Raw genomic sequence first — 25982 nt, 5'->3', positions numbered from 1 at the left:
GACCTTCACCTCGTCTCATTTTATTTTTTACTCCTACAGATTTCAGCAGTTGCACTTTGTATTGGAGGCATAATAATGATGGCTTATGCAGAAGGATTTGCAGGACCCAATGTTGTCGGTGTGATATTGTCCGTAACTGCAGCAATCGGAGCTGCTTTGTATAAGGTAAATTCTGAGAAATACTGGTAGGGTTTTGATCACCGAGATGCCCACTGTGCGAAAGTCTAGAATGAATGCCAGGGATATCCGAGTGCTGAAAACCTTGTAACAACAACAAGAAGAAGCTTTATTACCAAATTAAGAAGTTTAACTTTATTTACACACATGATGTATTAATACAAAAAAGGTAACATTTACTCAAAATAACTGAAAAGCTAATCTAGCTGAGTAAAAGTAAATAATGTTTAAATATAGGACGTAGGTTGGCACCAAAGCTTGAGCAAAGAAAATTATTGGTAAAAAAAAAGAAGAGGACAAAAAATAAATAAATAAAAAAAAGATAAATAAAAAGAAAAAGAAGAAGAGACCAGTTGAAAACTCATGAACAGTAAGACTGTAAGATGTTTAATTTGACTTTGTTTTTAAATGTTTAAGGGGGAGGTGTTTAATGCTTTGTTCAAGGTGATTCCAAACTTTTACAGCTGCAAAGCGAATGTTGAATTTACTATAGTTTGTTTGGTAAGCCAAGCCTGGTATTGTAAGAATGCATAGATGCTACTGTTTGAAAAATTTTCAAGGGAAGATGGAAGAAGATTATAGTAATAGTGATACATAAAAAGTGTATTGTGAAGGATAACAAGATCAGTTAATTTAAGAATCTCTAATTCTTTAAAGAGAGGCTCAGATTATTCATCTCGTTTTGTTTACAGGATCTTAATTTACATGACGTGAAACTAGAGCAAATATCTAACAGCCTCTTTAGTTTAAGTTATGCAAATTTAGCCGCTTTTCGATTAATTTATTTCAGCTTGAACTAGGCTTAAATCCAGACACACCCACACTGAATTGATCTTAAAAGAGACCACATACTCTTAACACTTATATCGTACCAAAATTTTGTCTTCTTGGTAGAAACATTAAATCAAAAAAGTATTAGTTCGTAGAATGATACCTGTTTTTTGAAATCCCACGCAAAGTCCTGGAAACGAGCTTGCTTTGGCTCCCGCTCGGTACCATGCCCCGCTCGGGGAGTTCTGGTCGGTTACGCTTCTCTTTTGCTTTTAAGGTCTGGTTTAAAAGAATCATTGGGGATGCTACATTAGGTCAAGTTTCCCTGTTCCTGTCCTGCCTCAGCTTACTCAGCACCGTACTTCTTTGGCCCTTAATCGTCATCTTTCATTATACACGTTGGGAGGAATTCAAATGGGAAGATATACCCTGGAAATATCTTTGTGGAAATGCAGTTCTGGGAATGATATTCAACTTCCTGATAAACTTTGGCATCGCTTTTACGTACCCCTTGTTCATCTCTCTTGGCACAGTTCTCGGTATTCCTATCAATGCTGTGACAGATTATCTCTTCCGAGGAGCAGCGTTTGGCAGTTATAAAATAGTTGCTGCATTTTCCATCGTGATTGGTTTTCTGTTTATGATGTTACCAAAAGAGATCGAAAAGACTCTGCAGGAAATATTTTGTTGTCGGAAGAGAGAGCGGATCTTAAATTGAGACTGCGTTTGTTGTGTTAAACAACTTATGAAGGACCCACTCCTAGGATTTAATAGGCCATTTTCGATGTATTAAAATTCAAACTTGGCTCCGAGGCTTGAGGAATAAAGAAAAAAATCACATCGAGGTTGAGGGATGAATAATTAATTCCTTTTGTTTTATTCTCCTTAGCCTCGGAGCCATGTTAGAATTTTGGAAAAGTTTGGAAAGCCAATAAATGATATTTGGGTCTATTGCTTCTGTCACTTACTTGGTTGCTAACTAAACTTTTGATTTATTCAATCTTATCATACATCGCAATATTTCCTGTAACTCCTCAAAGATCCTCTTGAGCGTCAGTAGAACATTACACCAGGCTAAGAAGACCTGGTTAGACCAGGAATGTCCATTGAGCAACAGCTGTCTTCAAACGGAATGTGCTGAGATAAACACATTATTAATTTTGTGTACAAATAGTTTAGCCTCAGTTTTCACCGGATGTCCGAGAGTAATTAAGCTTAGCATTAGTCCTTATCAGAATTATGTAACTTCTGAGCTGTATACTTCTGTCCAAGCTGAAGGAAGATTGAGTTGAACGGTTCGATACACACACAGGATGAGAGTGTTGCGGTCTCTTTATTCAAGGACTTTTGATTGAGATTTATAGTAAAAAGTGTAGATAACTCAAGGTAATTTGGTATTAGCAACTGAGTTGATAGCGTAAATTGGCCACTGTAAAGAGTTTCAAAGATGACGTTTCAAGTGTTAGCCTTTCGTCAGGAACGTCAGCTTTGATACTCTTAACGGTGGCCAATTTACGTTATCAAATCAGTTGATAATACCGAACTACCTTCTTATACTCTCCCACCGATGCAACATCACAGTTCTTTAGAAAGTTACCCCCTTTATTCCGTTTACGGATTCTTGATATTTCGTCCTGTGCTTTATTCAGTATAAACAAGAATCGACCTTTTTCTGTTTCAAGATACGTCTGTATAGTTGATTAATGTAAATGTGACTAAAAAGAATAATAACAAGAAATACTTCTGTTATAAATCCCAAAGGAATTTTTAAATTAATCTATAATGATGTCAATATATGGAAAGATGCAACGTTTTAAGGCGATCTGTTGAAGACAAACATTGGTAGTGATTCATTAAAAACGGTAGAGTTTTTTGATACTTGATTCATGAAGGGGGCCGGAATTTTCCTGTCATGTCTAAATTATGTAGCCTGCTAACGAGTTCAATCTCCTCAATTACTAAATCGATCATCGTTTCCTTCGTTTCCTTCGTCTAACTTCACTTCGCTTCACTTCACTTGAACTCACGTCACGTCACGTCACGTCACGTCACGTCACGTCTGGTCTATTTTACTCATCCTTGAAACCACTTAGAGCAAATCTCCTGATATCAATTTGTTGGTTTTTACAAATAGAAATATTCTAAGTACCAACAAATACATTGGACAGTAAAAAAAAATTTAGAACTGATTTTTCTAAAACCACTTATTACTCTGAGATCAGTGAGGCTCGGAGGTAAATTCACGCCATTGTGACAGATCCTTTAATAACATACTTTTTCATTACCCACCTTTTTATGACCATTCTTACCTTATATTTGTTTAGATACTTTCACCCTACACAGTTTTATTTGAGCTTGAGCAAGATCAATGAGTATTCTTTGTGGTTGCGTGAGTTGCTTTGCTCGATGACATAACATTCACTTGAACAAAGGGAGAAGAAAGTTTGACCTTTAGAGATATAAAAAATCTGTTAGCATGCGCACATTTATTGGAACTTAAACAGGGTCAACTGATTCTTCTTTGTGGTTGAATGAGTTGCTTTACCAGTTGAAAAGTTCGTTTAGTCAATTAAAAATCTTACTCAGGGGACCGCTGAATTAACTATTTTGCATCGTTTTGAGTGCGTGTCGCATTTAAGACAGATCATGAATGAATGCGTCATTTGGCTTCCGTGACGAACTAAGTAGAGAAAACAATGGAGAGGATTAGTTTCTGTAATTTCCACCTCTGCGCAGACCAACCCCGATGACCTTGTGTTGTGTTCTGAAACTGAAAGGTGGCAGGAAAGTCAGTGGTACTCGCTTAGCTGTTCATTGGCTATCAGCTTTTTTAACTTAAGCTTTCGTGGTGAATATCATCGTAAAGTATCAGAGAGCGGAACCAAAAAAAAAAGGCCTTGTAAGATACGGCAGTAGTCAGCTAGAAGGTATTCAAAGTCATGAGTGATTTTCGTTCAAGCATGCGAGCAAAATTACTCGAATACTGTGTTACAAAGGATAAATGAATTTTCTTCAAAAATTGTATCGAGCGTTGCTCTCATTTTAGAAGGCTGACACACATTTGCATTTAGTTTATTTACAACGACGTGTTTTTCCTAGTTTAACTGAAACGTCACGTCACGGCGGGCTGGTTATGAAACAGGATCCAGCGCTTCGGCAGAGTATTGTTTATCCTGTTTTGATTCGCAGATGAATACCATATCTATCAGAGAGTTGGTAAGCAGTAGACTCTTAACTTAATGGATAGTCTTGTGGGGTGATCAGTTTGGCGTCAGGAACGGCTGTGAAGAACAACTTTGTTTGCCCAACTGAGTTAGACTCATTTGCAGCGGTGACTGTATTTTTAAGCATGCAGTTCCACTTAAAAAACCAATATCCGCCACGATAGGAGACGAACTGATCTCATACAACAAGAAAGCGATTCTCAAACAGAATATCCACGCAGGCAAACCACGTGGCGTGTGAAAAGTCAGATTTGCCCTTCAGCAAATTGGCATTTAACGTGCTGCGAACATCATTTTCAATTTTCTGCGCTACTGAACTCTGTTGTGCCATTAGTGACCGCAGGTCATCTATAAAAGATAATTATGCCCTAGGAAAGAATAACATCTAGTTTCACTTATATTGGATTATTAGATTATTGATTAGTGAATATATTATTAGATTTACTTATATCTGGAGAAGAATGGTAGCAGTCGTTAGAAATATGTTCATGCAGATTATTTCAACTTAACGATCTAATTCAACCGGTTTAGGATAACGACTGACAGTCTGGTATTATGTAATGGCTCGATTCTAAATTATAGATATTCATGTCTTTCCGCATATCGAGTTTACCAATCAATCGCTCTCTTTCAGTTTGCTCAGTATTTTAAAATGTTTTTCGTTTTGTACAAAGTTATTGACTGTACGATAAGGGATTAATTTTCTTATTTATCTTTACATCTTTAAATTAGATTGAAGTTTTTCCACTGGTAACCAACCTTACAACATAGAAATGACTCAAGTCTGGACCATAGTTGTTCTTACCTTCTTGAGCGCAATCTATGTTCGCTGTGGTTGGTAGAAAAAGTTATTTTTATTTTTGATTCAGATGCTATGCTGCTCACAGCCAAGTGATAATACATGATAGCGACATTTTACTCTTGGAGGAGGAAGATAGCATTGAAAAGCTATTAACGGCAAATGAATTTCTACAAAGTTTAAGGCGAGACAGAATCCTCGTCTGCTGAGGATACTTGGGACTACCACAAAAATATGTATCATGTGTAGAGTTTACTTTCATTAGCTTCATACATTTCGGTTTCCTTGAGCTTGTCCACTTTTTTACGAATTTTACGGGCCTGAATTTTTTTCAGGCCTCACTTCAACTACTAGTTCAGTAGCGTTCATAACTACGAGGATCGATTCTATATTCATTTCTTCAACCGCAGTGCACACATATGATTTTCACATCTTTTTACAGCCATTATTCACCACTTCGAAAATTTATCTGGATTCAACAGTTGGCTTGTTAGCTCAGTTGGTAGAGCGCTGCACCGGTTTCACCGAGGTCATGGGTTTTAATAATCATTCCCTTTACTTTCTTTTACCGATAAACAGAAAATAACCTCACTCAAGGGCATTCTAATGCAAGGTTGGTATGCTTAACATTCCACTGAAGTGCTAAAGCTAAGTACTCTGTATATTATTTTTTGTTTCAGTTTTATCTATTTGTTTATTCATTCATTTACATGCCTCTTCATCATTTCCTTTTCATTTTTTCTATATCTTTAGCTGCATTCCAGCATTTCCTCCGGTGAATGCCTCCGCAAGAAACGCTTCTTGTATATTTTACGAGTATAAAGGCGAATTCTGTAAAAATATAACCAGTACTCTATACGTTTATGATGATCAGTCCACATTGGATACTGGTGAAAGGGAAGCTGTGAACTTTAAGGGTTATTTGGACGCTCTTGAGATCACACCGGAGTGCAGGATCCCATTTAAAGACTTGTTCTGTGTCTATGGTTTCCCTAATTGTGATGAATCATTGGTGCAGCCTAAAGAACGCCCTATTTGTCGCAGCTCATGCGAATATTTGCAAGTCGTCTGCAAAAGGGAAATGGCCTTAATCAGAGATATACTGATCTTTCAACGCTACGTAGACTTGGCAAATTGCTCGAGCTCTAAATTTGCTTCTGCTAATGGTGGCGATGCTCCTGAGTGCTATCAATGGTACGATCTTCCTGGTAGGTATTGCAACGTCATCATTAACTCCTCTATTTGAACAAGTTACCCTCGTAATCTGGTCATGTCGTTTGAGAGTTAAAGAACCCTTTGGGTTTAACAGGGTCCCTGCGCTGTGTGTCTGAGGGAAGATATATTGCACCTCTCCCCTCCCAGGTGTAATAATGGTTACCGGCGATTTGTCGGGGAAATTTTCCGAAGTGCAGAGGGAGGAGGGGGAGAGGTTACCTGCGATGGATTTGAATCACATCTTTGGGGAAAAGCAATACTTATTATGTACAAAAACAGTAGATAGCGTTGGAGGCGCACTCTGATTGGTTGCTCCATCCCCAACTATCCTTTGCTATTCACCTCCGATCAACTCGGGCGGAATTTGCGCCCGAGTTGATCGGAGGTGAATAATGAAAATATTATGCAGGAATAAATGAGTTAAGATCATCTTTTTGCGTTATATCATCCTTCTATTTTAGCATATACTAAAATACCTATTCATCACAGTGTCGTGGTTAGCGGTGGATATTTATCTCGCCGCTTCGCAGCTCAGTAAATATCCTCCAGTAGCCACATTCACTTCGGTAAATAGCTGTTAATTAATGTCACGAAAAGTTGGAACGCTCCGGCAGCATATGAGCCACGTGCATTGGCTTGTGTGAAGACACAAACATATAAAAAAATCGAGCTCTAGGAAATAATTTTAACATTGTTAGCCTATCTTGTCGATGAGATAATTTTATATTTTCTGACCTCAACTACTCTCACTTTTCTCCATTTCCCATAGGCGATGACACTGAAAGTACAGGTCTGTAATTAATGTTCTGAATAGTTATTTTACGATCTCTAATCGAACGCTGTCTGATGCGTCCATAGTGCTTTGAACAAAAAGATCAAGATTTGATAAAAAAAAAAGATGATTTCTATACATGTTAAGTTATGCTTCAAGCGATGACGTAAAAGTAACTTACATTTTATCCAGGCTTCTCGCCATCCCAGTCGACATCACTCCACGGTGTAGCTCTTCAAGTTCTATGAGGTTGACAAACACGAAGGGACTAGTCCCTGCAACTAGTTCCTGTGACTAGTCCCGAGGACCAAGTCCTTTCGTGTGAACTACCCAGTTTCACTGACAAATGTAGTTGCAGGTAACAAAATGTGGTCCACGATATCAACAAGTTCTTGAGACTTGTTCCCCCAAATTATACAGGTTCCTGTGTATGAACTGTTAAAGTGACAAGTCCTTGCAATTGTGACCAAATGAAAGTATTCAAATCACTGATCAGTATTTAAGTTCCCATAACCCCTTTCATGCTCCGTTTTAATATGGCGGCCTTTTTTTAATAGCTGCTGTTTTTCAGTTCTGGAAGAGTAGCATACAGAACCTCAGTCGAAAAAAGCAAATGCTCTCAAAATTGTAAATGCCTGACCAATTTTGTAAATGGAAGAGATGCTGCTTTCTGACGTGAGCGTGTCCTACAATTGTTTGGAGTTAATTTTCTAAATTCGATTCCATTGTTTAGGATCGCTCCTTGTTCGCTGAATTTCAGTGAAAGCGCCTTAGGTTTTGCTATCTCGATGTGAAACAGGTCCCAGCAGATAAACTCTTCAGGGGACTTGTCCCCACAACTGGTCCCATCGTGTTAACCGTGCAGCGGACTAGTCCCTAAAACAAATCCCTGCTACAAGTCCCCTCGTGTGTACCGACCTCTATGTTGACAGTACCTTAACATCTAGATGCGATTTATTTCAGATTGTTACTACGGTGTGGGAGTTGGTTACCGTGGCAACATGAACGTCACTCAATCTGGTCGTAAATGTCAGTCGTGGAAATCTCAGTGTCCTCATCGTCACTGGCGGATTCCTAAAGATGTCGCTGATTCCAAAAATGACTCCAACATGTGTCGTAACCCGGACAGTAGTGGCCCGGATGGACCATGGTGTTTTACCACTGACCCAAATGTTCAATGGGAATACTGCAACGTATCTCGATGTCCCTCTAGAGGTAAATTTAGTCATAAACAGAACTTGCGCGAGAGCCGAAGAGCACGAGGGAAATAGAATATTGAAAGTATAAATGTAATTCAAAAATCATTTAAAAATTCTTTTTAAAACATAATTTACAGACATTTTATTCAGATACTGACGAAAAACAATTTAGGATGTTTCATTCTGTGGCATCACTTCCTTTGCTTTGTTTTATGCGCAGACAAATTTTATAGAAGATTTCACAATATTACCCAAGGTCGGACTTAGAGAAAACGCAGATCAAGAGCAGACTCAAGCAGACTAATTACCAGGCTTTCTTTGATCATGGTATAAAAACCAAGCAGCTGAAAGATCCTGGTTCAGAGATCTAGATCATTTATTGATTGCCTTGATGTAGGATGATCTCAGTCCTCTCGGACTCCAGATTCTGCTCCAGATCAACCAAAGGAACACACTCTTCTTTACTGTGGACCAAAATGTTTAAGAGATCAAGAGTATTTTTACTTATTTTTTTGTTACCAGTTCCAGAAGAGGCTCCCACTTTCCTTAGAGGCCATCCTCTTAATTCAACAGCCATTTTAATCTCTTGGAAGGGCATACCTCCTTCTCGTCATGAAGAAAAACTTTTGGGATATCGGATTCGGTACCGGAGCAAAGGATCCGAGCTCTATTATGAAGCAAACACAACGAGCAACTTGACTCAAGATGTTATTAAAAAGCTCCGTCCAAACACAGCATACGAGATTATGGTCAATGGGTTCAATGAAATTGGCCACGGGCGAAGTAGCACGGTCCTTGATTTAAAAACTCTATCTTCTGGTATGTTGGGTATATACTACTTTCAATTAAATTGACAGTTGATAGTTGAGAGCGTTGTTGATATCTGGGTGCCAATGACACGTTGCAAGCAGATGCTGTAACTATATTATCATGAGTGGGGAAATGAGGTCGAATGCCACTGATTATGACGGGTGGAAACTCGTATCATATTTCTCTTTTCCGCTTTTATAATTGAGAGTCTCAACCTTTTTTAGCATTAAACTAGCCGTATATTACTGTTTGGAAATCTTTAACCAGTAAAACAAATTTTTAGTTCATAATTTGCTCTTCCTTTTTCATTCATCTGTAATACCTTTTTTGTCTTTTTATCTCTTTCCTGTGTTCTTTGGTTGATTTTCAGGTGAGGAAATATTAGAGGTTGACTTCCAGCTGATTATAGATTCTGATTTTAGCAGGGATCTGATCAACAGTAGCAGTAAAAGGTTCTTGGAAATGGCTGAACTCATTAGAATTTGAGTAAGGAACAATTGGTTTGGTAAAAAATTTGATTGTTGTATGACAAAGTAGTGCTTTCAAATTTTTGCATGCTCTGTTTTTGAAAAAAACATTTTTTTTCTTTTAGATAAAACACCACTTCAACGAGTCTTCTATGTTGAAGATATATAACGTCATAACTATACATTTTAGGTAAGATCTAGAAACTATTTTTATTCCCGTTTAAAGACTTCGTTGGCCATTGAAAGGCTAAATTTGCCACTTATCAATTAAATAACATTTCATATGAAAATTAACTTTGCTTCCCTCAGAATAAAGTGTCTTTCTGTTACAGAAACAGAGAGACGGGACCTGATTAACGAGCTTACAGTCATGGTCACAGTTGGTGAACATCCTAATGTCTTAAGTCTTATTGGAGCTTGTACGAAGACTGGTAACTTTTAGTTGATATTTATTGATGTTCTACGTGCAGTTTCCTTTCCACTTTCATCCTTCTTTGTAATGATAAATTCCCAATTATGCAACACAAACAGTTCAACACTTGAGTGCAATTTTTGCCTCAGAACTTTAATATTTAACTTTGTCGCAAATTTTTAGAGCCAGTATTGGTGATTGTCACTTTGGCCCCAAATGGCTGTTTCTTGGACCAACTGAAGAAGAATAGAGAAAATCCATATTGCAATGTTCGGAAAAACGAAATGATCTTCACGCCCCAACACAAAGTGAAGATTGCAAGAGATGTAGCTTGTGGAATGCTACACCTGGCTAGCAAAAAGGTACGAGATACAATAAAGAATTCAGAAAAATATTTCCTTTCTAGAGGATTATTTGATTCTTATTTGGCTTCTCTTTCTTAGTGTGTTCATCGTGACCTTGCAGCAAGAAACGTGCTTCTTGGCGAGGAGAATGTTGCCATGGTTTCCGACTTCGGCTTGTCACGTGATGTTTATGAAATTGGTGAATACGAAAGTACATCCGGGGTATGGACAGTATTCTCGTATTTAAAAAATGGGAAGAGTAGTTAAAACGACAAAGTATTTTTTAATTTTTTATTTCATGGAAAACATGCTAAAATTCGTAGTTCCAGCTACATCGTATTGCAAAGATTCTTCCTCCTTTGAAGTGTTACAGTATACGTTAACCGACAGAAAGAACACTATACTCCTACAAACCCAACTACTTTATTAAACAACACGTCTAAAATAAATATGAAAGCGATCTTCGAACTTCGTCTTAAGTTAAATCTTACGAAGAAACGACTCTTATGAAATGAAAGCAATAACAATGAAAACAATAACAATTCTCTAACGTATTCTGGAAATTCTAGAAGCTTACAACACAACTACTTTGTAGAATTACATACTTATCACAAAACCTAACAGAATTTTCTAGAATGTTCCATGGTATGTCATTAGAAGGTTCGAGTATCCATGTCACCGTCAGTTAGCATTCTAGTAATTTCCAGAAACTGCTATTTACATACACCTTGCAATCTCAGTTTTATCTCCCTGAGCCAATGCCGTCTCAACATACAACTATAAAAATTCACGATTTCCCTACCTGCTATTCTTTAGTATTATTTAAACCGAATTGTTTTTACTCAAACCATGCTTTAAATGTTTTCTTCCAAAAAAGGTACTGTTACCGGTTCGCTGAATGGCTCTTGAGTCTTTGGAGGATTACACGTACAATACTAAAACAGATGTGTAAGTTAACTCTGTAAGGAATTATGAGGGAAAGTTAAAATTGTAAAGCTACTTGCTATTAGCGAATAGGGATCCTAATAACTGATTAAGCTTTGAAGCTATTTTATGGTCTCTGAGTGTTTTCCATTGAAATCAATCAGCAGATACTTCCCTCGTCATGATGAGACTCTGAGAACAAGTCGAGTACTCTAAGCATATGTACTGTTGTAACGTAAAAATATAGCTCAGGTGCTATATCAAATACATGCTTTCCAAGATATATTAGTTTTATCGAGATGTAGTAATGTTGGTGGGGTTATGGTGTCATTGCAATTTGGAATTATATTTCCGTAAGAAGAAATTTGTTTTTATTGTAAAATGACCTAATAGTGCTGTTTTGCGACAGATGGTCCTTTGGAGTGTTATTATGGGAGATTGAATCTGGAGGTAAACAGTTTTAGCAGTGAGACTTTTTACCTATTTCATATTAAAGTAAATGTTAGTAAGCTAAGATTTCGAATACTTACACAAAATATCATCATCATTATTATCATGTTCAATATCTGCTGAAGATAAAGAGTTATCATGTCAACGTTTGCTATCGATTTATCAGAGTTTTCAAAGTAAGTCTACTGTATAATAATTACCACTAGGAGTAGATTCCTCTCAATTTAAGATCTGCCCTCTCCTCCGACAACAAAATACTTCCTGCAGAGTTTCCTTGACCTTTTTTTGTTAACAGCATAAACTGCCAAACACTGCTAGTAGTACACTTTGGTAGTACAGAAGAGCGATACAATTGTTAGCTCGAGGCAGTATGAGACTGGAATGGTGTGCTTTTAAGCTTAAAAGCATCAAATATTATCGTGATACATTAAAGTCGTCTATCACCTTCAGTGCTTCCTTGTGGAGATCAATGAGAACGAACCAGCGTCAATAATCGGCTCAAAACTGAACCCTCTCTTCTGCGACGATGAGTAGGTACAAATGGGTCGCTTAAGGAGCGATGCACAACTGAACATATATTCACACTTTCTGCCGGAGTTATTGTGATCTTGCTTTACCTGACAAGATTCTGCAAGGAGTTTGAAAAGAAAAATGGCAGCCCAAGAACTTGAATTTTTTCTCAAACAAACTAGTATAAGAGCAACTTTGATTAAAATAATTGATTTGATTTGCAGTTCTTAAAGCATGAAAACACTTATGATAAAACGTCAGTCTTTCGCGTCGTCGGTTCCATTAACACGAGTTTTAATCTTAGCAAAGCTGCTCTTCGGCTGTATTTATGAAAGCGATCTCATCAACAATCACAACTTGACGATTAGCGTGCTGTTCAGCGAAGCGAATGCCGGGAGAGTCGGGGCTGGCAACCAATGTCTCGCCGCTCGTTCCACTTTGAAAGCGAAAGATCTGTTCTGAGGCTACTAGTTGTCGAGGAGCGTTTCCTAGTGCCGCCATGGACGAAGGCAAGCGAGAGGTACTTATCATTCTTCAATTACGAGGGGGACATTGGGATTTTCGGTTTTGCGGTTTAGATCGGTAAAGAGGGTGGCGGGACAAAGGAAAATAACGAACTGGATGGTAGTAAATGAATGAAGAAATACAATAACTTGCTAACAATAATACAATAATACGTAACTTGCTAAAGAGCTTCATGAACTGAAAAACGTGTCCACTTCTCGCAGTTAGGTCAGGGTATGAGTGCAATAATTAAGTTCGCTGCTTCTAGTGATGGACGACAACGATTTTTTTGGATCACATACAAAGGCATGGATGAATGAAAATGTTTTATACATGCGAACATGAAAGGTTTTCCATTGAATACGCATCGCAAATGACTACTGTAAAGAAAATCATGAAAGATGACCAAAAGGAACTAAAATGCTAGCCTAAAGGTATTTGACCTCCTACAAAAGCTCTTTAAGCTATTTGGCAGTCGTTTCCATCTTAGTCATCACTTTCGTCCATTGAGATATTTGTAATTCCCTTGATATCCAGTTCAAGACAGTTCTCATTCTCTTGGACATCCTACAAAAAAATGAAACAAACAGCAATAAACCTATGCATTAAATAAAGGGAAAGAGGAAGTTCTCCATTAATTTCCTTTTACTCATTGAACGATACTCAGCTCTACTGGTCATGAATGTTAAAATTTGTACTGAATATTTCTTCTCCCGTTGGATCCATTCTTTTCAGTATTCTCATCAATGTTTGTCAAGTATCATGATGTAATTTCTTGACTTCAAAAGTGATTTAACTAGATGTTCTTTAACACAAACAAAGTCCTTTTCTTTCACTCAATCGCAACTGAACACAACACACCCGTAAATAGGTCAACACATCAGTGGACCATCTTAGTAACTTACTCCACATAAGTACCATCGTCGAGCCAATTAACTTGCCATAAAAGTTACGTCATCTTCGATACCAACAAGATAAACTAGTGAAACAAACATTATTTAGCATATGAGCCCACAAAGAGCTCTTCATCTATTTCCTTTCTTCTCTTTCCCTATCAAATTCCATTTCCTGATGCAAGGAGTACAGACGATCATAAACTTTTTTCGGTGACAATTAAACTCTTACGCGTTTCGTCTTTATTTTTTCCTCGAGTGATTCCAAAAGCTCAGAAAATGATGGACGCTTTGTGGAATCCAAACTCCAGCATGACTTCATCATATCGTAGCTGTAAAAAGAAAAACGACTCTGTTTAGTCACACCTCTGAGTTGAACAATTGTGGCAGACCGGGGTCTTATTCTATTCAAGATTATTTACATTTCATCTGGGCATTCATCCGGCTTGGCTAAAACTTTTCCTGCTTTCAGAAATTCTATTATTTCCATTCCGCCAAGACCAGAATACGGCATTTTACCTTGAAAGGAAAGATAAAGATTTCAGTCTTTGTTAATGGTTTAATCAGCAGCTTGTCTCAGTAAGACGACTAATGATAATTATTATACAGTAGGCTTACTTTGAAAACTCTGATAAGTCGAGAGAATACGTGAAATATACAATAGCGTGTGCAGTTGACATGGTAACCCTATATCTGCAGCAGATATTCAGTTGAACATGATGATGATGATGATGATGATGATGATGATGATGTTTTGTGTGGGTATTCGAAATCTCAACTTACTCACATATCCTTTAATATGAAATAGGTAAAAAGTCTCAATGCTAAAACTGTTTACCTCCAGATTCAATCTCCCATAATAATACTCCAAAGGACCATCTGTCGCAAAACAGCACTATTAGGTCATTTTACAATAAAAACAAATTTATTTCTAACGGAATCATGATTCCAAATTGCAATAACGTCCTAACCCCAACACTATTACTAGCTATATCTCGATATAACTAGTATATAAAGGAAATCATGAATTTGATATAGCATCTGAACTATATCTTAACATTACAACCGTGCATCAGTATGCTTATAGAGTACCCGACTTGTTCTTAGAGCTTTATTATCATGTCGAGGGAAGTATCTGCGGCTTAATTTCAATGGAAAACACTCAGAGACCATAAAATAGCTTCAAAGTTTAATCAGTCATTAGGACCCCTATTGGCTAATAACATGTAGCTTTACAATTATAACTTTCCCTCATAATTCCTCACAGAGTTAACTTACACATCTGTTTTAGTATTGTACGTGTAATCCTCCAAAGACTCAAGAGCCATCCAACGAACTGGTAATATTCCCTTTTTTGGAAGAAAAATTTTAAAGCACAGTTTGACTAAAAACAATTCTGTTTAAATAACACTGAAGAATAGTACATACGAAAAATCGTGAATTTTTATAGTTGTATGTTAAGACGACATTGGATCAGGGAGATAAAACTGAGATTGCGAGGACCACAAGGGGACTTAGCACCGCCAAAGGATCCCTGAACCCTTTAATTGCTTGAAACGAATTGAAAAAAGTCTGCTGGATATCTGATTAATGAGAATGTCAGCTGTTATTTACGAGTGTCATCTGCTATGGACAGTGAATGTAAATAGCAGTTTCTCGAAATTTCTAGAACCCTAACTCACGGTGACATGGATACTCGAACCTTCTAATAACATACAATGGAACATTCTAGAAAATTCTGTTAGGTTTTGTGATAATGATGTAATTCTACTAAAATAGTTGTGTTGTAATCTTCTAGAATTTCCAGAATACTTTAGAGAATTGCTATTGTTTTCATTGTTGTTGCTTTCATTTCATAAGAGTCGCTTCTTCATAAGATTTAACTTATATTAAGACGAAGTTCGAAGATCGCTTTGATATTCATTTTAGACGTGTTGTTTAATAAAGTATGTGGGTTTGAAGGAGCAAAGTGTTCTTTTCTGTCGGTTAACGTGTACCGTAACACTTCAAAGGAGGTTGAATCTTTGCAATACGATGTAGCTGGAACTACAGATTTTAGCATGCATTCCATGAAATAAAAAAAAGCTATAATTTGTCGTTTTAACTACTCTCCCCATTTTTTAAACACGAGAATACTGTCCATACCCCCGATGTACTTTCGTATTCACCACTTTCGTACACATCACGTGACAGGCCGAAGTCGGAAACCATGGCAACATTCTCCTCGCCAAGAAGCACGTTTCTTGCTGCAAGGTCACGATGAACACACTAAGAAAGAGAAGCCAAATAAGAATCAAATAAACCTCTAGAAAGTAAATATTTCTTTGAATTCTTTATTGGATCTTGTACCTTTTTGCTGGCCAGGTGTAGCATTCCACGAGCTACATCTCTTGCGATCTTCACTTTGTCTTGGGGCGTGAAGTTTATTTCCTTTTTCGAAACATTGTAATATGGATTTTCTCTATTCTTCTTCAGTTGGTCCAACAAACAGCCATTCGGGGCCAAAGTGACAATCATCAATACTGGCTCTAGAATTTGTGACAAAGTTAAATATTAAAGTTGTGAATCAATAATTGCGGTTAAGTGTTGAACTGTTTGTGTTGCATAATTGGGAATTTATCATTACATACAAGGACGAAAGTGGAAAGGATACTGCACGCAGAATATTAATAAATATCAACCAAAAGTTACCAGTCTTGGTACAAGCTCCAATAAGACTTAAGACATTGGGATGTTCACCAACTGCGACCATGACTGCAAGCTCGTTAATCAGGTCCCGTCTCTCTGTTTCTGTAGCATTCACTACAAAGAAATATTCTAAGCTTTACTGATATCCAAGGGGCAGCAAATCTGTTTACAAATTTGTATCAAACACATGAAAGGCATCTAATGCATTTGCTTTCAATCAAGAAATCATCAACCGATCATACATTTTGTAAATCGATCATTCACTTATTAACTTACTGAGCTTATTAACTAAGAAAATCAGTCAAGCAATCAAATTTAAAGCTTCATCAAGAATGTTTACCTTTAAGTTTTTTTACTGCGCATGCTTTCACTTGTTCTCCCATGCGTACCAAGCCTTTGTACACCTCCCCAAATGCACCTTCTCCCAGCTTGTCTTGGAGAGTAACATCCGATCTGGGAATTTCCGCCCAGTCTCCAACTTTCATGGAGAGCTCAATCTTCAAGAACAATGCAACAGCGAATTACTCTTTCAAGCATTAGATCATTGGATAACTTCATCATAAAATTCAAGTCAAATTACCTCTTCTCTCCTCTGTTGTGATTTACATATTGGCCGAAACTTTAAGCAAACAGCCAATATAAATACAGCAGCTAAGAACAAGGGCAAGACTATAACCAACATCAAATCTCTGATGAATCTGTCTGTAAGTTGGAAAAAAAAGCAAATGCTTATCGTAAGCAAATAACATGAAGCATTAACCTTTCCCTTACAAGCGTTTTTGTCAATTTGTGTCTTCAATAAGAAAGATAGACAACTTGAAACTTTTTTCCTTGATACCTTTGTTTTCACGTTTGAACTTTTTGATATTACATTAATTTAGGAACAAAGAAAATTAGGGCAGAATTATTTAATACTATAGAACACAAGTATCAAACACTATGATCGCGTCTTGTCTTAGCGTTGGATGACATTAGTTGTTATTGTTGACAACTCCTTTCCCTTTTCACTAACTTGGTGAATTATCGAATAATTTCCTTCTGGAAGGTACCTGTACACATGTAAAGATCAACTTGGTGCTGGTCATTTGGGGAGGGAGATGTTGAATTCCTAAATGTAATAACTGTCCTAAATGTAATAAAGTCCTAAATGTAATAACATTTGGTCCTAAATGTAATAAATCCCTAAATGTAATAACGGTCGGTCCTAAATGTAATAAGCCTCCTATGCAATCGTTTAACTGCGCTAACATTGAGATGTTTAAGTGACAGCTGTTGCACCAAAGAATCCTCTGACCAATATTTATGGGATATTGCGGGCTCACTGATATTAATCAGCGGCTTTTTATTTGTTAAAGACGTAGGTTGAGAAGCATTGGCTACAAAACCTTATTCTAATACTGATGTGCTTTTGGCATCAAATTGACGGACGCAGAAGCAACGAGAACGTTGACTAATAGCTCTCTCTATATCATTGGCTCAGACTCTTAAGTGTAACAGATTTTGACGAAATACTTCTGTCCTCAGTGCTGAAGTTAACACTTGATGAACCAAGTTACAAGGAAAAAGAAGTCCACCGACTTATACGTTAGACAAATTTTGGGCTCAGAAGGGCATTTTTTGTACTGTCTTCCCTTGCCAGATTTGTACGGGTTTGCATAAAATATATTCATATGCGTTATTGACCGAACGTGAGGTCAAAATGGCTTTATATTGGCCGAGTTCTTTTTTTTTTTTGCGTTTTTATGGACTGAGACGAAGTCACGGTCCATAAAAAAGTAGAAAAAGAACGAGGCTAATATCCAGTAATCTTGACCATACAAGAGAGTTTATATTCTCTTGGCTTAATCATTAAAGGATTCATTGTATAGCAAAAGATTTCGCTTTGATAAGAATCAAGAATGGCCTGTTTATTTCGAGAGCCGATAGTGAAAGCCAACTGTGTTTGAAGCACAATAAACCCAAGAGGGTCGTTTATTTTTTCTATGTATATATGAAAACATTGTCCAAAAGTTACGAACTTTGTAAGTTTTCTTGCGTGGGATCAATGCGGGGGATCCCGAACGGGCGAGGGTGGGCCCATCATGCCCGCTCAGGTAGCCAATCAGAACACAGGATTCACTTCATCTTGCCCGCGTGCGCTGCTAGCCCCTTATGACGGGTTCATCAGTTCCCGAACCGAAATATTAGGAAAACATACATTTTAAAGTTGATCTCAAGTTTATATTTCATTTTTTGTCTTCACCTCTTCTCCACGCCGTAAGGGGAGAAAATGAATAGATAAATAGATGAATGAAAAAAGAAAGCTCAACAGTTTCCACTTATAGTCATATGGTACATGAACTGATTACTGAGGTGGAGTAAAGCCATAGAGGGCTGGAAATGCAACACCCCAGGTTCAAAATTGAATAAATCAGGATAGTCATTCTTAAAAATGAACTCAAATGCTTCATTAGAATCAATTGACACTGAATAACATTGATGTGCAAAATTTCAATAACGCTACTGATAATAATAATTTTCTTTTGGATTAACATGTGACACAGCGAAATCATTCAAACTGCTCTAAAATGGTGCATCACTTCTAAAGACTTTAACACGAACGATAACATCAACAATAGCATGCTAGTTCATCATCGATTGTAGTAAATTTCTTTTCCAAAAAGTCTTAATGGTTACGTACCAATCGATTCCATCCTATTGAGCTTCCAGCCAAGCACTAGCCCACTTTGGGCTGGAAATGATTTTCTTCAACTCGATCAATAAACCGCTATAAGGACCATACTTCGACTGCTGATATTTCTTATGTCTAGCAAGTAAAAAGACGCTGATTGATATCAGCGGGCCCATAATGTGACATGTATACTGGTCAGCGGTTTTTTGGAGCAACAGCTGTCACTAACATATCAATGTGGATGTCCGCCATAACAACAATGCACTGCAGGAGTTAAACGATTGCATAAGAGGCTTATTACATTTAGGACTAAATGTTATTACATTTAGGACTAAATGTTATTACATTTAGGACTAAATGTTATTACATTTAAGACTAAATGTTATTACATTTAGGACTTTATTACATTTAGGACCAAATGTTATTACATTTAGGACTTTATTACATTTAGGACAGTTATTACATTTAGGACTTCAACAGGAGAAACCCACTCTCGGTGTTGTTATTACCTGGCAGCGTCTTTTGTGTTAGCAATACACCCTCTGACCTCCCGTACTTATTGTTGCTTGATAATCTGATGGTGTATTCTGTGGAGGGATCTAAGTTCTCCATGATCATCGTGGTCTCAGGGTAAGGAATTGTCCAAAGTGCGGTAAAGTTCTTCAGTCTTGATATCTTTCGCTCTATAGTGTAGTTTTGTATCTGGTATAGGCTGCCATACTCTGGCTCCTCCCATATCAAAATAAGATATTTTTTCTGTGCATTCTTTACGGAGAAACTTTTAGGGGACCTCGGTATTTCTAGCAAAAGAAGGAAGAATCAACAATACATAACTGAAAAACAGCAGCTTTAAAACTTCATAACCCATATTAGCGTTATTCATTTACTTTTTTTTTTTTTTTGGGGGGGGGGGGGAATGGTCTGAGAGTAGGGTAGTTCTTATAAGCATCCAAAAAGCTTTACCTACCCTGAACCCGTATGGAAGTAATTTTAAGGCGATCTTCAAACGACGAACGCATCCCTCCTATCAAATGATTAAGAGCATCATCTTTGTCGGTTATGTTCGTATTTATTGTTGCAAGGACTTTAATGTCTGCCCTCAGGCTGCCATTTCTAAAAACAAGAGTAAAAAAATACTTAAGAATACTTCACCAGCGGTAAATAAGATAATGTTTGTCATGAGAGCTGCTTTTCTCGAATGAACCATCTGCAAGGTACCCAATGCTTCAGTCTTGAAACGTGGGTGAGTGCAAAACCTTTTACAAGGAACGGAAATTTTATTCTATGGGGGACAAAGTTAATTGTCTTCTGAAATGTTATCTAATTGGCCTCATTTTGAAAGTAAGGGTGTTTGGAAACCAAAAAGGGGCCAATAAAGGCTTTAAATGGCCAACGAAATCTTTAAACGAGGATAAAATAGTTTCTTACCTAAAATGTATAGTTATGACGTCATATATCTTCAAAGTAGAAGATTTGTTGAAGTGGTGTTTTATCTAAAAGAAAAAAATGTTTTATTCAAAAACAGAGCATGCAAAAATTAAAAGCACTTCTTTGCCATCCATCAGTCAAAATTTTACCAAACCAATTGTTCCTTACTGAAATTCTGATGAGTTCAGCCATTTCCAAGAACCTTTTACTGCTACTGTTGAGTAGATCCCTGCTGAAAACAGAATCTATGATCAGCTGGAAGTCAGCCTCTAATATTTCCTCACCTGAAAATCAACCAAAGAACACAGGGAAGTGATAACAAGACAAAAAAGGAACACAAATAGATGAATATAGCAAATTATGAACTAAAATTTGTTTGGCTGGTTAATGATTTCCAAATAGTAATGTACAGCTAGTTTAATGCTAAAAGGTTGAAACTTTCAATCATGCGGAAAAGAGAAATGTAATATGAGTTTCTCCTCGTCATGATCAGTGGCATTCGACCTCATTTCCCCACTCATGATAACATAATTATGACATCTGTTTGAAACGCATCATTGGCACCCGGATATCAACAAAGCTCTCAACTGTCAACTGTCAATTTAATTGAAAGTGGTATATACCCTACATACCAGAAGACAGAGTTTTTAAATCAAGGACCGTGCTACTTGGCCCGTGGCCAATTTCATTGAACCCATTGACCATAATCTCGTATGCTGTGTTTGGACAGAGCTTTGTAAGAACATCCTGAGTCAAGTTGCTCGTTGTGTTTGCTTCATCATAGAGCTCGGACCCTTTGTTCCGGTATTGAATCCGATATCCCAACAGTTTTTCTTCATGACGAGAAGGAGGTATGTTCTTCCAAGAGATTAAAATGGCTGTTGAATTGAGAGGGTGGCCTTTAAGGAAAGTGGGAGCCTCTTCTGGAACTGGTAACATAAACATGAAAAAAGCACTCTTTATCTCTTAAACATTTTGGTCCACAGTAAAGAAGAGTGTGTTCCTTTGGTTGATCTGGAGCAGAGTCTGAAGTCCGAGAGGACTGAGATCATGTTACGTTAAAGTCATCAATAAACGATAGAGATCTCTGAACAAGAATCCTTCAGCTGTTTGGTTATTTTACCATGATCAAAGAGCGCCTGGTAATTAATCTGCTTAAGTCTGCTCTTGATCTGCGTTTTCTCTAAGCCTGACCTTGGGTAATATTGTGAAATCTTCCATAAAATTTGTCTCCGCATGAAACAAAGCGAAGGAAATGATGCCCCAGAATATGACATCCTAAATTATTTTTCGTCAGTATCTGAACAATATGTCGGTATATTATGTTCTAAAAAGAATTTAAAAATGATTCTTTAATTTCATTTATACTTTCAATCTTCCATTTTCACTTGTGCCCTTTGGCTCTCGCGTAAGTTCTCTTTATGACTAAATTTACCTCTAGAGGGACATCGAGATACGTTGCAGTATTCCCATCGAACATTTGGGTCAGCGGTATAACACCATGGTCCATCCGGGGCACTGCTGTCTGGGTTACGACACATGTTCGAGTCATTTTTGGAATCAGCGACATCTTTAGGAATCCGCCAGTGACGATGAGGACACTGAGATTTCCACGACTGACATATACGACCAGACCGAGTGACGTTCATGTTGCCACGGTAACCAACTCCCACACCGTAGAAACAATCTAAAATTAATCGCATCTAGATGTTAAGGTACTGTCAACATAGAGGTCGGTACACACGAGGGGACTTGTAGCAGGGATTTTTTTTAGGGACTAGTCCGCTGTACGGTTAACACGATGGGACCAGTTGTGGGAACAAGTCCCCTGAAGAGTTTACCTACTGGGACCTGTTTCACATCGAGATAGCAAAACCTAGGGCGCTTTCACTGAAATTCAGCGAACAAGGAGCGATCCTAAACAATGGAACTTAATTTAAAAAATTAACTCCAAACAATTGTAGGACACGCTCACGTCAGACAACAGCATCTCTTCCATTTATAAGATTGGTCAAGCATTTACAATTTTGAAAGCATTTGCTTTTTTCGCCTAAGGTTCTGTGTACTACTCTTCCAGAGCTGAAAAACAGCTGCCATTAAAAAAAGGCCGCCATATTGAAACGGAGTACGAAAGGGGTTATGGCAACTTAAATATTGATCAGTGATTGGATTACTTTCATTTGGTCGCAATTGCAAGGACCTGTCACTTTAACAGTTCATACACAGGGACCTGGATAATTTGGGGGAACAAGTCCCAAAAACTTGTTGAAATCGTGGACCACATTTTGTTACCTGCAACTACATTTGTCAGTGAAACTGGGTAGTTCACACGAAAGGACTTGGTCCTCGGGACTAGTCACAGGAACTAGTTGCAGGGACTAGTCCCTTCGTGTTTGTCAACCTCATAGAACTTGAAGTGCTACACCGTGGAGTGATGTCGACTGGGATGGCGAGAAGCCTGGATAAAATGTTAGTTACTTTTATGTCATCGCTTGAAGCATAACTTAACATATACAGAAATCATCTATTTTTTTTTTATCAAATCTTGATCTTTTTGTTCAAAGCACTATGGACGCATCAGACAGCGTTCGATTAGAGATCGTAAAATAACAATTCAGAACATTAATAACAGACCTGTACTTTCAGTGTCATCACCTATGGGAAATGGAGAAAAGTGAGAGTAATTGAGGTCAGAAAATATAAAATTATCTCATCGATATGATAGGCTAAAAATATTACAATTATTTCCTAGCGTTAGATTTTTTTATATGTTTTTGTCTTCACACAAGCCAATGCACATGGCTCATATGCTGCCGGAGCGCTCCTACTTTTCGTGACATTAATTAATAGCTATTGACCAGAGTGGAGGTGGCTACTGGTGGATATTTACTGAGCTGCGAAGCGGCGAGATAAATATCCACCGCTAACCACGGACACTGTGGTGAATAGGTGTTTTAGTATATTCTAAAATAGTAGGATAATATAGCACAAAAATATGATTTTAACTCATTTATTCCTGCAACGATCATAATATTTTAGGGCGCAAACTCCGCCCGAGTTGATCGGAGGTGAATAGCAAAGGATAGTTGGGGATGGAGCAGCCAATCAGAGCGCGCCTCCAACGCTATCCGCTGTTTTAGTACATACTAAGTATTACTATTCCCCAAAGATGGGATTCAAATCAATCGCGGGTAATCTCTCCCCTTCCTCCCTCTGCACTTCGGAAAGTTTCCCCGACAAATCGCCAGTACCCATTAATACACCTGGGAGGGAAGAGGCACCGCATAGTGCAATATATCTTCCCTCAGACACACAGCGCAGTGACCCTGTAAAAGCCAAAGGGTTCTTTAATTCTCAACCGACATGACCAGATTACGCGGGTAACTTGTTTAAATAAAGGAGTTAAAGATGACGCTGCAATACCTACCAGGAAGATTGTACCATTGATAGCACTCAGGAGCATCGCCACCATTAGCAGCAGCAAATCTAGGGTTCGAGCAATTTGCCAAGTCTACGTAGCGTCGAAAGATCGGTATATCTCTGATTAAGGCCATTTCCCTTTTGCAGACGACTTGCAAATATTCGCATGAGCTGCGACAAGTACGGCGTTTTTTAGGCTGAGCCAGTGATTCATCACACTTAGGGAAACTGTATTCACAGAACAAGTCTTTGAATGGGATCCCGCACTCCGGTGCGATCTCAAGAACGTCGAAATAACCCTTAAAGTTCACAGTTTCCGTTTCACCAGTATCCAATGTGGACTGATCACCATAAACGTATAGACTACTGGTTATGTTTTTACAGAATTCGCCTTTATACTCGTAAAATATACAGGAAGCGTTTCTTGCGGAGGCATTCATCGGAGGAAATGCTGGAATGCAGCTAAAAATATAGAAACAATGAAAAGGAAATAACGAAGAGGCATGTAAAAGAATGAATAAACGAATAGATAAAACTGAGGGAGATATTATACAGAGCAATTAGCTTTAGCACTTCAGAGGAATGTTAAGCATACAAACCTTGCATTAGAATGCACTTGAGTGAGGTTATTTTCTGTTTATCGGTAAAAGAAAGTAAAGGGAATGATTATTAAAACCCATGACCTCAGTGAAACCGGTGCAGCGCTCTACCAACTGAGCTAACAAGCCAACTGTTGAATCCAAATAAACCTTCGAAGTGGTGAATAATGGCTGTAAACATGTGAAAATTATATGTGTGCACTGCGTTTGAAGAAACGAATATAGAATCGATTCTCGCAGTTATGAACACTACTGAACTAGTAGTTGAAATGAGGCCTAAAAAAAATTCAGGCCCGTACAATTCGTAAAAAAGTGGACAAGCTCAAGGAAACCGAAATGTATGAAGCTAATGAAAGTAAACTCTACACACGATACATATTTCTGTGGTAGTCCCAAGTATCCTCAGCAGACGAGGATTCTACCTCGCACTTAAACTTTGTAGAAATTCATTTGCCGTGAATAGCTTTTCAATGCTATCTTCCTACTCCAAGAGTAAAATGTCACTATCGTGTGTTATCACTTGGCTGTGAGCAACATAGCATCTGAATCAAAAATAAAAATAACTTTTTCTACCAACCACAACGAGCAAAGATGGCGCTCAAGAAGGTAAGAACAACTAAGGTCCAGACTTGAGTCATTTCTATGTTGAAATGTTGGTCACCAGTGGAAAAACTTCAATCTAACTTAATTAAAGATGTAAAGATAAATAAGAAAATTAATTCCTTATCCTACAGTCAATAACTTTGATACAAAACGAATAAACATTCTAAAATACTAAGCAACTGAAAGAGAGCGATTGATCAGTAAAATCGATATGCGGAAAGACATGAATATCTATAATTTAGAATCGAGCTATTACATAATACCAGACTGTCGGTCGTTATCCTAAACCGGTTGAATTAGATCATTAAGTTGAAATAATCTGCATGAACATATTTCTAACGACTGCTTCCATTCTTCTCCAGATATAAGTGAATCTAATAATATATTCACTAATCAATAATCTAATAATCCAATATTAGTGAAACTAGATGTTATTCTTTCCTAGGGCATAATTATCTTTTATAGACGACCCGAAGCGCTGGATCCTGTTTCATAACTAGCCCGCCGTGACATGACGTTTCAGTTAAACTAGGAATAGCACGTCGTTGTAAATAAACTAAATGCAAATGTATGTTAGCCTTCTAAAATAAGAGCAACGCTCGATACAATTTTTGAAGCCGGAAAATTCATTTATCCTTTGTAACACAGTATTCGAGTAATTTTGCTTGCATGATTGAACGAAAATCACTCACGACTTTGAATGCCTTCTAGCTGACTACTGTCTTACGTTACAAGGCCTTCTTTTTGGTTCCGCTCTCTGATACTTTACGATGATATTCACCACGAAAGCTTGAGTTAAGAAAGCTGATAGCGAATGAACAGCTAAGCGAGTAACACGGCTGACTTCCTGCCACCTTTCAGTTTCAGAACATAACACAAGGTCATAGAGGTTGGTCTGCGCAGAGGCGGAAATTACTAAAACTAATCCTCTCCATTGTTTCCTCTCCTTAGTTCGTCACGGAAGCCAAATGACGCAATCGCTTATGATCTATCTTATGTGCGACACGCACTCAAAACGATGCAAAATAAAACTTTTCAACTGGTAAAGTAACTCATTCAACCACAAAGAATACTCAGTTGACCCTGTTTAAGCTCTAATAAA

The 25982-nt window shown here is 37.7% G+C and overlaps 2 protein-coding genes and 1 pseudogene across 9 annotated transcripts; 2 read left to right on the top strand and 1 right to left on the bottom strand.

Moving 5' to 3' along the window:
* The first annotated feature begins 78 nt into the window (after nt 1-78).
* LOC149053872 (solute carrier family 35 member F3-like) lies at nt 79-1666 on the top strand. The gene is made up of 3 exons (XM_089183765.1): nt 79-165; nt 595-678; nt 1226-1666. Exons 1-3 carry the CDS (start codon nt 79-81, stop codon nt 1664-1666), a joined length of 612 nt encoding a protein of 203 aa, XP_089039891.1.
* Nucleotides 1667-3696: 2030 nt separating this feature from the next.
* On the top strand, nt 3697-11286 carry LOC149053871 (muscle, skeletal receptor tyrosine protein kinase-like; annotated as a pseudogene). The gene is made up of 14 exons (XR_016180101.1): nt 3697-3875; nt 4048-4164; nt 4905-5006; nt 5551-5584; nt 5725-6179; nt 6956-6976; nt 7922-8173; nt 8680-8976; nt 9338-9453; nt 9560-9624; nt 9717-9865; nt 10030-10208; nt 10290-10412; nt 11068-11286. The product of XR_016180101.1 is annotated as a muscle, skeletal receptor tyrosine protein kinase-like (transcript).
* Nucleotides 11287-12696: 1410 nt separating this feature from the next.
* On the bottom strand, nt 12697-25951 carry LOC113675167 (uncharacterized). 7 transcript variants are annotated; one of them, XM_089196906.1, is made up of 21 exons: nt 25573-25951; nt 24855-24956; nt 24278-24311; nt 23686-24140; nt 22893-22913; nt 21694-21945; nt 20891-21187; nt 20427-20542; nt 20259-20323; nt 19798-19943; nt 19340-19630; nt 16740-16861; nt 16500-16656; nt 16163-16273; nt 15821-15999; nt 15617-15739; nt 14750-14820; nt 14310-14350; nt 13894-13990; nt 13704-13803; nt 12697-13145 (listed from the first exon to the last, which is right to left on the bottom strand). In XM_089196906.1, the coding sequence occupies exons 2-21, from the start codon at nt 24913-24915 to the stop codon at nt 13065-13067; spliced, it is 2820 nt and encodes a 939-aa protein (XP_089053032.1). In that variant the 5' UTR covers nt 24916-24956; nt 25573-25951; the 3' UTR covers nt 12697-13064. The 7 variants fall into 7 exon arrangements, with proteins under 7 accessions (XP_089053032.1, XP_089053036.1, XP_089053025.1 ...); XM_089196910.1 differs by having other exon boundaries at nt 24855-24960; nt 25573-25944; XM_089196899.1 differs by having other exon boundaries at nt 24855-24960; nt 25608-25777.
* Nucleotides 25952-25982: the final 31 nt, after the last annotated feature.

Source organism: Pocillopora damicornis, chromosome 1 (genome assembly GCF_964200805.1).
Source record: "Pocillopora damicornis chromosome 1, jaPocDami1.2, whole genome shotgun sequence".
Taxonomy (NCBI): Eukaryota; Metazoa; Cnidaria; class Anthozoa; order Scleractinia; family Pocilloporidae; genus Pocillopora; species Pocillopora damicornis.
Note: the sequence above shows the minus strand (reverse complement) of the source record. Positions and strands in the feature narration are given on the sequence as shown.

What these genes read in the sequence shown, in the direction of transcription:
- LOC149053872 (XM_089183765.1), top strand. Translation starts at nt 79, where the DNA reads ATGGCTTATGCAGAAGGATTTGCAGGACCCAATGTTGTCGGTGTGATA. An exon ending in TCGGAGCTGCTTTGTATAAG is followed by an intron (nt 166 to 594) that starts GTAAATTCTGAG and finishes TAAATGTTTAAG; the next exon opens with GGGGAGGTGTTTAATGCTTT. An exon ending in AATTTACTATAGTTTGTTTG is followed by an intron (nt 679 to 1,225) that starts GTAAGCCAAGCC and finishes TTTGCTTTTAAG; the next exon opens with GTCTGGTTTAAAAGAATCAT.
- LOC113675167 (XM_089196906.1), bottom strand. Translation starts at nt 24,915, where the DNA reads ATGACTCAAGTCTGGACCTTAGTTGTTCTTACCTTCTTGAGCGCCATC. An exon ending in CAAGTGCATTCTAATGCAAG is followed by an intron (nt 24,141 to 24,277) that starts GTTTGTATGCTT and finishes CTATATTTTTAG; the next exon opens with CTGCATTCCAGCATTTCCTC. An exon ending in CGCAGTAAAAAAACTTAAAG is followed by an intron (nt 16,274 to 16,499) that starts GTAAACATTCTT and finishes ATTTCTTTGTAG; the next exon opens with TGAATGCTACAGAAACAGAG.